The sequence below is a fragment of the Chiloscyllium punctatum genome, chromosome 39, assembly GCF_047496795.1.
Source record: "Chiloscyllium punctatum isolate Juve2018m chromosome 39, sChiPun1.3, whole genome shotgun sequence".
Classification (NCBI taxonomy): Eukaryota; Metazoa; Chordata; class Chondrichthyes; order Orectolobiformes; family Hemiscylliidae; genus Chiloscyllium; species Chiloscyllium punctatum.
This window is the reverse complement of record NC_092777.1, coordinates 60,717,229-60,730,210: the sequence shown is the minus strand read 5'-3', so window position 1 is coordinate 60,730,210 and position 12,982 is coordinate 60,717,229. Positions and strand designations below refer to the sequence as shown.

General features: G+C 40.1%; 1 protein-coding gene across 1 annotated transcript in view; it reads right to left on the bottom strand.

Annotated features, from left to right (window-relative positions):
• Nucleotides 1-269: 269 nt before the first annotated feature.
• LOC140464126 (beta-2-glycoprotein 1-like) overlaps nt 270-12,982 on the bottom strand; it is a 37,687-nt gene continuing 24,974 nt past the window's right edge. Inside the window, exons 6-8 of the mRNA XM_072558881.1 lie at nt 9,689-9,868; nt 7,215-7,412; nt 270-461 (exon numbers count right to left, since the gene is read on the bottom strand). Of these exons, the coding sequence (XP_072414982.1) occupies nt 397-461; nt 7,215-7,412; nt 9,689-9,868 (443 nt within the window). The 3' untranslated portion in view covers nt 270-396. The remainder of the gene's footprint in view (nt 462-7,214; nt 7,413-9,688; nt 9,869-12,982) is intronic.

The window sequence follows — 12,982 nt, the reverse complement described above, 5'->3', positions numbered from 1 at the left end:
TCAATACAATTCCATCTCAATACTCAAATGAATCAATGATATGTATTTAATTAAGAAAGATTTTGCGCTTTATTGACTTTGTCAACCAAAGTAATTTAATATCATTACCTGGGAATAAATAAATGGGGTGTAATTAGGATTTTGGCAATAAATTACATGCAGTGTAAAAGGAATTTGGCATCAGCTGTTGATTATTAGCAGTACTGTACTACGTTTGATACCTCAGGTGATGTCTGAAAATAAATCAATAGTAGCCTTTCCAAAAATGGTTGGTGCTAAAGATGCATGTTTATTTAATACAGGTAACAATGTTACTAATTCAGATTTGTGACCACTTTACAAAGTATTATTGTAAATGATACTTTGATGATTGGAATGGATTGTGTTGTTCCATCACTAACACTGTTTTATTTCTGATGGAAGTGATCGAAACATTATGTTGTAAGTGAAACTTGAAGGTTCTGAAAAAGAAATGCACAAAGTTATTGAGTTTGTGTTAGTGAAATTTTGTCTTTATTTTCCAGAGACATCCATCCAAGGCATCCTCCCATAGAACATAGAACATGAAACCAATCTAAAGCCCATCCAAGCTACACTATTTCATTTTCATCCAATTGTTTGTCCAATGACCATTTAAATGCCTTTAAAGTTGGCAAGTCTACTACTGTTGCAGGCAGGTGTTCCACGTCCTTACTACCCTCTGAGTAAAGAAACTACCTCTGACATCTGTTCTATATCTGTTACTCCCCAATTTAAAGCTATGTCCCCTCGTGCTAGCCATCACTATCTGAGCAAAAAGGCTCTCACTGTCCACGCTATCTAGCCCTCTGATTATCTTATGTCTCCATTAAGTCACCTCTCAACCCTCTTCTCACTAACAAAAACAGCCTCAAGTCCCTCAGCCTTCCCTCTACAGCAGGCAACATCCTATTAAATCTCCTCTGAACCCTTTCCAAAGCTTCCACATCCTTCCTATAATGCAGTGATCTGATAGCAGCCAATAGCAGCTGTACCAGAGTTTTGTACAGATGCAATATGACCTCCTGCCTCTGAAACTCAATCCCTCTACCAATAAAAGCTAACACACCGTATGCCTTCTTAATAACCCTATCAATCTGAGTGGCAATTTTCAGGGATCGATGTACATGGACACCAAGATTTCTCTGCTCATCTACACTACCAAGAATCTTACCATTAGCTCAATATTCTGCATTCCTGTTGTTCCTTCCAAAATGAATCACCTCACACTTTTTGCATGTTAAACTCCATTTGCCACCTTTCAGCCCAGCTCTGCAGCTTATCTATGTCCCTCTATTCCTGAAGAAGGGCTGATGCCCGAAATGTTGATTCTCCTGTTCCTTGGATGCTGCCTGACCTGCTGCGCTTTTCCAGCAACACATTTTCAGCTCTGATCTCCAGCATCTGCAGTCCTCACTTTCTCCTATGTCCCTCTATAACCTGCTACATCCTTCAGTACTATGCACAACTCCATTGACCTTAGTGTCCCCCACAAATTTACTAACCCATCCTTCTATGCCTTCATCTAGGTCATTTATAAAACTGGCAAACAGCAGTGGCCATAAAACAGATCCTTGCGGTATACCACTAGTAATTGAATTCTAGGATGAACATTTCCCATCAACCACCACACTCTATCTTGTTTCAGCTCGCCAATTTCTGATGCAGACCACTAAATCACCCTCAATCCCATGTATTTTGTGCAATACCCTCCCGTGGGGAACCTTATCAAATGTCTTACTGAAATCCATATGCACCACATCAACTGCTTTACTCTCATCCACCTGTTTGGTCACCTTCTCAAAGAACTCAATAAGGTTTGTGAGGCACGACCACCCTTCACAAAACCGTGTTGACTATCCCTAATCAACTTATTCCTTTCTAGATGATTATAAGTCCTATCTCTTCTAACCCTTTCCAACACTTCACCTAAAAATGAAGTAAGGCTCACTGGTCTAAAATTACCAGGGTTGTCTCTACTACCCTTCTTGAACAAGGAGAAAACATTTGCTATCCTCCAGTCTTCTGACACTATTCCTGTAGACAATGACAACATAAAGGTCAAAGCCAAAAGCTCTGCAATCTCCTCTGTTTCTTTTCAGAGAATCTTAGGATGGATCCCATCCAGCCCAGGTGACATCTATTTTCACACTTTGCAGAATTGCTAATACCTCTTCCTTGTGAACCTCATTCCCATCTAGTCTAGTAGCCCGTATCTCCGTATTCTCCTTGACAATATTGTCTTTTTCCAGTGTGAATACTGACGAAAAATATTTTGTTCTTCTGCTATCTCCTCTGACTCCACGCACAACTTCCCACTACTGTCCTTAAGTCATTCTTTTATTCCTGATATACCTCCATCAAGCTTTAGGGGTTTTCCTTGATCTTATCTACCAACGACTTCTCATGTTTCCTCCTGGCTCTTCTTAGCTCTCTTTATGTCTTTCCTGGCTAACTTGTAACCTTCAAACACCCAAACTGAGCCTTCACGTCTCATCCTTACATTCTTCCTCTTTACAAGAGATTCAACTTCTTTCGTAAACTACAGCTCCCTTGCTCAACCACTTTCTCCCTGCCTGACAGGTACGTACTTATCAAAGACACACCACAGCTGTTCCATGAAGAAGCTCCACATTTCAATTGTGCCCATCTCCTGCAGTTTCTATGCATCTTAAATCTTGCCTAATCGCAGCATAATTGCCTTTCCCAGAGCTATAACTTTTGCCCTGCGGTATATACCTATCCCTTTCTATCACAAAAGTAAACATAACTGAATTGTGGTCACTATCACCAAAGTTCTCACCTACCTCCAAATCTAACACTTGGCCTGGTTCTTACCCAGTACCAAATCCAATGTGGCCTCGTCCCTTGGCTCCTTGTCTTCATACTGTGTCAGGAAACTCTCCTGCACACATTGGACAAAAACTGACCCAATTAAAGTACTCGATCTACAATAGTCCCAGACAATATTTGAAAGTTAAAGTCCCCCATAACAACTACCCTGTTACTTTCTCTCCTATCCAAAATCATTTTTGTTATCATTTCTGCTACATCTCTGAAACTATTCGATGGCCTATAGAAAACTCCCAACAGGGTGACTTCTCCTTTTCTGTTTCTAACCTCAGCCCATGCTACCTCAGTAGATGAGTCCTCAAACATCCTTTCTGCCACCATAATACTGTCCTTGACTAACAATGCCACACCTCCCCCTCTTTGACCATCTTCTCTGTTCTTACTGAAACATCTAAATTCCGGAACCTACAACAACCATTCCTGTCCATGTTTCGATCTGTTGCTCTTCGCCTCTCCTTTAGAGTCAAAAAATCATACAGCATGAAACAGATGAGGTGCTTGAGAGTTACAGGTTAGCCAGCAAAGACCTAAAGAGAGAACTAAGAAGAGCCAGAAGGGGACATGATAAGACATTGACAAATAGGATCAAGGAAAACCCTAAAGCTTTTTATAGATATATCAGTAAGATTAGGGCCAATCAAGGATAGTAGTGGGAAGTTGTGCATGGAGTCCGAGGAGATAAGGGGAAGTGCTAAATGAACATCTTTCATCAGTGTTCACACTGGAAAAAGACAATGTTGTCAAGGAGAATACTGAGATACAGGCTACTGGACTAGGCAGGATTGAGGTGCATAAGGAGGAGGTGTTAGCAATTCTGGAAAGTGTGAAAATAGATAAATCCCCTGGGCTGGATGGGATTTATCCTAGGATTCTCTGGGAAGCCAGGGAGGAGATTGCAGAGTCTTTGGCTTTGATCTTTATGTCATCATTGTCTACTGGAATAGTGTCAGAAGACTGGAGGATGGCAAATGTTGTCCCATTGTTCAAGAAGGGGCGTAGAGACAACCCTGGTAATTATAGACTCGTGAGCTTTTCTTTGGTTGTGAATAAAGTGTTGGAAAAGATTATAAGAGATAGGACTTATACTCATCTGGAAAGGAATAAATTGATTAGGGATAGTCAACATGGTTTTGAAAAAGGTAGTTCATGCCTCACAAACCTTATTGAGTTCTTTGAGCTGGTGACCAAACAGGTGGATGGGGGTAAAGCGGTTGATGTGTTGTATGTGGATTTCAGTAAGATGTTTGATATAGTTCCTCACGGAAGGCTATTGCACAAAATATGGAGGCATGGGATTGAGGGTGATTTCGCGGTTTGGATCAGAAATTGGCAAGCTGAAGGAAGACAGAGGGTGGTGTTTGATGGGAAATGTTCATCCTGGAGTACAGTTATGCGTGGTGTGCCGCAAAGATCTGTTTTGTGGCCACTGCTGTTTGTCATTTTCATAATGAACTTAGATGAGGGCATAGAACATGGGTCAGTAAATTTGCAAATGGAACTAAAGTCAGTGGAGTTGTGGATAGTGCCGAAGGATGTTGCAGGTTACAGGGGGACATAGATAAGCTGCAGAGCTGGGTTGAAAGGTGGCAAATGGAGTTTAATGTGGAAAAATGTGAGGTGATTCACTCTGGAAGGAGCAATAGGAATGCAGAGTACTGGGCTAATGGTAAGATTCCTGGTAGTGTAGATCAGCAGAGAGATCTCAGGGTCCATGTACATTGATACCTGAAAATTGCGACCCAGGTTGATAGGGTTATTAAGAAGGCATATGGTGTGTTAGCTTTTATTGGTAGAGGGATTGAGTTTCGGAGCCACAAGATCATGCTGCAATTGTACAAAAACTCCGGTGCGGCCGCATTTGGAGTACTGCATACAACTCAGGTCACTGCATTGTAGGAAAATGTGGAAGCCTTGGAAAGGATTCAGAGGAGATTTACCAGGTTGTTGCCTGGTATGGAGGGAAGGTTTTATGAAGAAATGCTGACAGACTTGAGGCTATGTTCATCAAAGAGAAGAAGGTTGAGAGGTGATTTAAAAGAAACATATAAAATAATCAGAGGGTTAGAGAGGGTAGACTGTGGGAGCCTTTTTCCTTGGATGGTGATGGCTAGCATGAGGAGACATAGCTTTAAATTGAGAGGTGATAGATATAGGACAGATGTCAGAGGTAGTTTCTTTACGCAGAGAGTAGTAGGGGTATAGAACTCACTGCCTGCGACAGTAGTAGACTCGCCAACTTTAAGGGCATTTAAATGGGCATTGGATAAACATGGATTGAAATGGAATAGTGTAGATTAGATGAGTTTCAGATTGGTTCCACAGGTCAGCACAACATCGAGGGCCGAAGGGCCTGCACTGCGTGTAATATTGTATGTTCTATGCACTACCCTATAGTCCAACCCATCCATGCCAACCATACATCCCAATCTGATCTAGTCCCATTTGCCAGCATTTGGCCTTTATCTCTCTTAACCCTTCCTATTCATATACCCATCCAGGTGCCTTCTTAATGTTATAATTGTACCAGCCTCCACCACTACCTCTAGCAGTTTGTTCCATACATGCACCACCCTCTGTTTGAAAATGTTACCCCTCAGATCCTTTTTAAATCTTACAGCCATATTTGATATTATAAATTTGTAAACCTCAAGAATGCATATCCTGTGTAATGTGGGAACTCCAGGACCTTTCCTTTGCCCTGGAAAACCATTTATGCAGGAAATATCAACAGTTGAAACAGCTGTAGCTCTGAGTCCAGAATTTCGGCAGCAGCAAACATCACTTCAGTGCACCCATAAGGTGAGAATGAGGTGAATTGCATGTTAATTGATGTCATCAACTCACAGCTTCAGATTATACATGGAGAGAGAGAGAATGAGTGATCACGAGGCAATCAAAAAAGAAACAATCAGGAACCTCTTGAACACTTGCCACTTTACAACAAATATTCAGCTCTGAATTGATAAGAGTTCAATGAAGGAATGCTGCTAAAGCTAACTCAATGGCGCAATAAGTAGCTAAGTGTAGAGGGCTAGAAAAAAGGCAGAAAGAGTCATAGTGACAGATGATTCAATAGTTAGGGGAGCAAATTCTGTGGCAGTGAAGTGAATCCAGCGTGTTGTATTGTTTCCCTGATGTCAGGGTCAAAGATGTCACTGAGCAGCTGTAGAGAATTCTGATAAGGCAAAGGTAGACAGCCAGAAGTTATGGTCTACATTGATACCAATGACATAAACTGAAAAAAAGATATATCCTATAGTTAGAACTTAGAGTCAAGCAGTCAGAATTTAGGGAGCTAGATGGAAAGCTAGCAAGCAAGACTTCAAAAATGGTCATCTTTCCGCATTAAGAAGTGAGGTTTTTAAAACAAAAAGCATGTTTCAATTTTAAACATGGTGAAGGGAATAGGCATGAATAGCAACAAACTGCATTTATATAATGCCTCTAACCCCGTAAAAACATCCCATGGCACTTTAAGCCAGGGAGCAAACAAAATTTTTGACATCAAACACATATTAGGACAGATGACCAGAAGTTTAGTTAATGAGGTAGGTTGCAAATAGCATATAATAAGGAGAAGAGGAAAGACAAAGAAAAATAATTCCAGAAATTAGACCCTTGGGAACTGTGAACATGGCCACCAATGATGACCTTCGGACACCTGTGATATGCAATGAGTTATTTAATTGTAATAATATAACTAACATAAGAGACTTTCAGAAACAAAAACAAGTTGCTGGAAAAGCTCAGCAAGTCTGTCAGCATCTGTGAGGAGAATTCAAAGTTAACGTTTTAGGCCCAGTGACACTTCATCAGAGCTGATGGTAGCGAGGAAAATATCAGTTTATATGCAGAAGATAGGGTAGGGGGGAGCAGGCAAGGAGTAAACAATAAGTAGGGATAGAGCACAAAGACAGTGAAGAACAGTTGGACAGATAAAGGAGTCGATAACGATCTGGCTGAAAGGGTGAATAGCTGTTAATAGAAGGCTGTGTGATAACGAGGTCTGGTGTGTGGTGTAGGAGACTTGGACATAGGTGAGTCCAGGCCTTGTATCATACTATCTATTGTTAGCCACTAACAATCTCCATTAACAACTGAAACGTCTGTTACCCCACCACCCTATTTTCTGCATAGCAACTGACATTTTCCTAGCTACCACCAGTTCTGAGGAACGGTCACCAGACCCAAAATGTTAACTCTGATTTCTCTTCACAGATGCTGCCAGACCTATTGAGCTTTTCCAGCAACTTCTGTTTTTGATTCTGATTTACAGCATCTGCAGTTCTTTCAGATTTTTATAAGAGACTTTCAATAATTTTCACACCTTGAATCATTCTCACCTTGAAAGCATGCAGGAATTTCAATTTTGCTATCTATGCACTGAGTCAGAACTGGTAATCCACAGTTTCGTTCCATGTCTTTGCAGTAAAAAGACACTCTTTCTGTGTGTAATATTCTCCTGTGTGGGAGTTCATTCATCCAGATCTTTCTTCCATTATAGAATATACGAGCTCTCTTCACAGGTAGAATACATGGAGCTGGACAAGTAAAAGCACACCTTATTAATTATTTCTATTTTCAGATATGTTACTGTCAAACTCTTTAAGTATCCCATTAACAAAGATTTAATTAGCCAAATAGAACCACTGAGAAAATAAACAGTGGCATAGAAGACCATCAAGTCAGTAAAGTCTAATTTACCCATTCTGCCAGTAAATCAGACTCCTGACAAAAGCATCAATCCAAATCTCAAACTGTTATCACTTAAAAAGTTGAGATTTACGTGAGGCTGTGTTTGTACTCATGGCTGGATTTTATGGGATGCTGCATACTCCAATGTGCCCTCCCCCAAACCTCTCGACTCCAGCCATCACCACTCCTCAAACCCTGCCCACTTCAGCCCCTCCAATCCCAACCAGAAAATTCAGTTCCTAGCATGTCCATCCAAGAGTAGTCAGCTCTGCAGCCATTTTACACTGGGATTCCCTTGGTTTTTTTTCAGGATAAGAATTCTACTCCAAACTCAGTCTCCCACCTTTAAGAGTACTAGGTCTGTTGTCCCAGTCGTGCCAGGTTTGAGCGGTGGCCTGCACTGGGACCTTAGGAAGTTCTTGAGAAGATGAAGTGATGGGGTCTGGATGTCAAGGTAGTTATGGGGTTTTGGACAGGCCTGGCTGGTAGACCCCAGTGAGGTCAGTGAAGAGGGCTGGTGATGAGACATCAGGTAGGGAGATGACTGAATGAATGAATGGGTGGGTGAGTGAGTGAGTGAGGGACCCAAAGGAGGTCTTCTTACCTGATGGCAGCCCACACAAAGAGAGTTGTTGGGATACCATCTGAGCTTTGCCTTCACCTGCTGTGGACTAGAGGTGAGGACAGAACCAATAGGCCCAGGCTGCTGCTTCTTGCCCAGGCACATGATCCCTGACCCAAGTCACAATCAGTCCTCCAGAGGCCAGGCCACAGTTATTTTGCCCTGGTGTACTACCCTGCTATAAGACCTGATGTGGGTAAAATAGCAAAAGTGGAATGAGGCCTTTAAGTAGCCACTAGTTTGCCCTCAAAGCCTCCATTATTCCTGTTTTGATAGGTTTTTGTGATATTTCCCCTGTCCGTTGTAAAGTTGCAAACAGTTTGGAGGTAATTGAAAGGTAGTGGGAATACCACACACTTTACTTCATGTGCTCCCCAGCCATCTTCAAATATACCGAAATAGGGTCCATAAAATCCAGGTCCATGTTGCAATTTGGAATATACAATAACAACAGCTTCCTTTTATATAGCAGGTTTGACATAGTAAAAAACCTGAAAAGTGCTTCACAAAAGAATTGCCAAATATACTATGACTCTGAGCCTCCATAAGGAGGTAGATTTTAAGGACTGTCTTAATGGAATAAAGAAAAACTAAGTCCAGGGAGTGAATTCCCAAGCTTAGGGTTTAGGCAATTGAAGGCAGCTGGCAATGGTGGATGATTAAAATAAGGATCTCAGAGGTTTGCAGGGCTGAAGGAAGCCTCAGAGATAGGGAGGAGAGGCCATGGAGAATTTTGAAAACAAGGATGAATATTTTAAAATGCAGTTCAGTGAGCACAATGGAATAGAATAAGAACAGCAGATATTTCAATAAGCTAAAGTCTGTGAATGGTGAAAGATGAGTAGCTGTCCTGGAGAATGTTAGAATTGTAAAATCTGGCGATAGCAAATGCATAGGTGAGGGTTTCTCCAGTAGATGAGCTCAAGCAGGAAATGTTATTGCCATTTATAAAGTAGATGTAGGCACTCAGTTGTAGCTTGAGTAAGTGGTTGGAAATCTATCCCTTTGACAAGTATGGCATTAATCTGCTTCAGCCTTCGACATTTACCAAAGTGAGTGTTAGGGTCCTTGGCTAAGGAGTGGAGTTTGTGGGGGAGTCCAAAGGCAATAGTTTTGGTCTTTCGAGAATTTTGTTAGATGATATTTCTGTTCAGCTAGTAATAGATGCTGTGTGTACTAATGCAGGAGTAAACATAATTCAATAACAAAAACTACAAGACTAAGACCTGAAACTCTGTTTAATATATTGCATATATAAATCTTAAAAGCTTGTGGTTACATGTTTATCATTTGCATTATCAACACTAGAAGCAATTTGTAGTCATAAGTTATATTTATCATAAATGAAATGTAACATAAAGTAAGCAAACTAAAGGCTTAAATTAAGTGTTTACTCTAGCCAGCAATACTCTGGTGTTATCTGGAGGTACAATAAACTTTGTGATCCAAAGATATTGGGATCGTAACTGTTTCTTGTCAATCCAATTCAATTCATCTTACCTCGACACTTAGGCTTTTCAGTCCAGATTCCTGTCTTCTCACATGTGATTGTCTTCGATCCATCCAAAATGTAATTTTCAACACAGCCGTAATCAATATTGTCTCCGTAGTTATATCTTCTTTTGAGTGTAAATACCATAAATCCATTTACTAGTTTTGGTGGCATTCCACATTTCACTTCTATAATAAAATTAATATTGTAAGATAACCTTTGAATTTGTTGTCATTCATCATCCAAACGCTGTTTGTCTCCAACCAAAGCTGTTGGTGCAGTTCCTTTCTAACAATAATATACACAACAACCTTGGTATCAGTTATGCTCTTACATGTCAGTTCATGTGACATTGCCGACAGTAAACAGGGAAGAGACATCTGACAGCACATACATAATGGGAATTTCATAATAATGTAAAGGCATAAAAGCAAGAATGTTATGCCTGACCCATCCATATATCAGTGTGGCATCTCTTCCCACTCTCTCCTATGTAAACTGGGTATGGACTGGATATTGCAAAGTAGTGTTTTACCTAAAATATTTAAGAAAGCTGCCTGCAGTTTACTTCTTTGCAGGCAAATGGCATTGAAATAGAAGATCAGCTATGTTCTAGTTAAGGGCAGGGCTAAAAAAGCTATTCCCGCCCCTAAGTTCCTCAGACTGATGGTTGGTTTTGGGATCTTTCAATTCTTCCACTCAGTGATGGTCAACATATTGGACTGTGCATTTGTATTTAGTCCTCAATGCCACCGCCCCATGTATTGGATGCCCCATCGTGAATTCCACTGAATTGAATTGCTTGTGTTACAACACGGAGGCAGACCCTTCTGTTAATTAAACCAAACACCCAGAAAAGCTCACTTTGCCTTGTAATCTATTAAAATATTAGTAAGAGGGAATTCCCAAGTTCCACAATTTAAAGAAAATGACATCAATGTATATTTTAATTCTAAAAGTGAACATTAAACAACAACTATTCACAACTCCAACCCTCCTTTCTCTTAACTGCTAACTATCTGCCTCCAACTCTATAACAATATGCTGTTTCAATAAGACACTTAGTAAAATTACATCAACTTAATTTCAAAATCATACAGTCACTGTCTTCTTCTGCGTCTTCACTCTTCTGGCTGTGGATCACCCTGGGTCATCTTTCTTTTTCTACGAGTATGATTCACATGAAAATGTACCTTTGATGGAGAGTGTTTCCAAATTTCTTGAAGAGCAAGATGTTGTGTTGGCAGTAAGTGCCCTCTCTCTGCGGCAATTGCTCTCCAACAAATTTTCAAAATGTCTGTATTCTTATACCCCGAACATCGGATCATCTCATTGGTTCGATGTTGGCAAAACAAAAAATTCAAACTGGATAGGGTTTTAGTATCCTGGGGCATAATTTAAACTGGTTGATTAAATTTGAATTGTTGTCAAAACAGCAACCAAACTCAAGGGTCCATTTCATAGCCAAATGTTACATATTGTCAATTTTCCAGTACACTCTGGGACTACCACCTAGTCATCGACACAAGTAATCTCTTAGTTCAGAGCAGCATTCTCTCTCTCTTAAAGATACAGTACATACTTTCAACACCAAGGGGAAGAAGAGTTGTGAGTTTGGAAAAAGCCAATCCATATTCTAAAAGGCATGATCTTACATTGTCACATCTTCTAATGAAAACTCTTTAGATCTCAATATTTACTCCACATAGAAATCTCCACATAGAAAATTCTGAATGTTGAAGAAGTCAGTTTCTCCAGTTTCTAACTCCCTGGTGGCTTTCTGAGGAGATCTTGTCTATTACTAAAATTTCTGATGCATTCATTGTATTTTGTTTTGAAATATCAATCAATATATCGCCTCAGCTATCATTGACTTGTCCTTTCCAGAGAGCCAGTTGTTGAAAGACTAGAGTCAATCTTCAGTCACCTTTATAATTATTTACATCTTGAAAGAAAATACCTGCTACCTGACAACCACAGTTTCAGTTTATGTTTATGAATAGAGATTCCAATTAATCAATTGAAACTATACACAATTGATATACAATTAACAATCCTATCTGCATAATCATTTCCTGTGGTTGATGGGATACCATTCCTCAATTTCAGGGAAATATTTTCCAGAACAGATATCACACACATGCCAGTGAGAGTGTGGAGAATGGATTCTCTGGAAAACATTAAACAATTTTAATTCCTTCATTATGCACATTTATGCAAGGTCCTTGCTCTCAGATCTCACACAACACTCATCTATGAAAGAGGGACCAATTACAACAGATGCTGGAATCTGTACCGAAAACAAAAAATGCTGAGAATCACAGTGGGTCAGGCAGCATCTGTGGAGAGAGAGCAACTCTGATGAAGAGTCATCAAGTCATCAAGACTCAAAACATTAGCTTGCTCTCTGTTGATAGATGCCGCCTGACCCATTGTGATTTCCAGCATTTTTTCTTTTCAGTCTCTATAATAGACGGGGTGTGTTCCTGAATGCACTTAGCATCATTCAGAAAATGTAACCTAATAGAACATTTTCCTACTGGAGTTAAAATTGTCTGTGCATCTGTATCTCTTGGTGATATCTAGATTTAGCACACATTAAATTACTATACAACAATGCAGGATTATAATGCACTGCAAAAAGATATGTTGCCCTAGTATATTTAATTTAAAGCCACCACTGAGCTCTGACTGTGTAGTAATAGTTGCATTCCCACTCAGTCCTGGACAGGCCCCTGATCTCAGAGGTCCATCCCTTCATCATTCTCACTGATGTGTCACAAATATTTTGAAACCTCGAACTGGGGGCATATTGTGGGAAAGGTATTAACTTCTCCAGTTTTCCTGTTCCAATTTGTAATATATTTGCAATATTCTTGTTTTCTCAAAAGGCAGTAGAAGCAGAATCTAATTATTTTAAAGGCAGAGGTAAATAGATTCTTGATGAGCGAGAGAGGGAAAGGTAATTGGGAGTATGTGCAAATGTGGCGTAATCAGATTAGTCATGATCTTACTGAATGGAGCAATGGACTTAACTGGCCAAGTGGCAAACTCCTGCTCCCAATGCTGACAGAGGTCACTGGACTTCAAACATTAACTGTGTTTCTCTCTCCACAGATACCAGCTGACCTGCTGAGTTTCTCCAGCACCTTTTGTTTATATTCCAGGTCTCTGTTTTATTCAAATGAAATGTGTGTGTTCCCATTTGATTTCATTAAATCAAATGTGGTGGAGAAATATAAACTATAAATAATTGTTGATGCGGTTCCAGGACTTCTATAATGTGACATCCCATGAGAAGC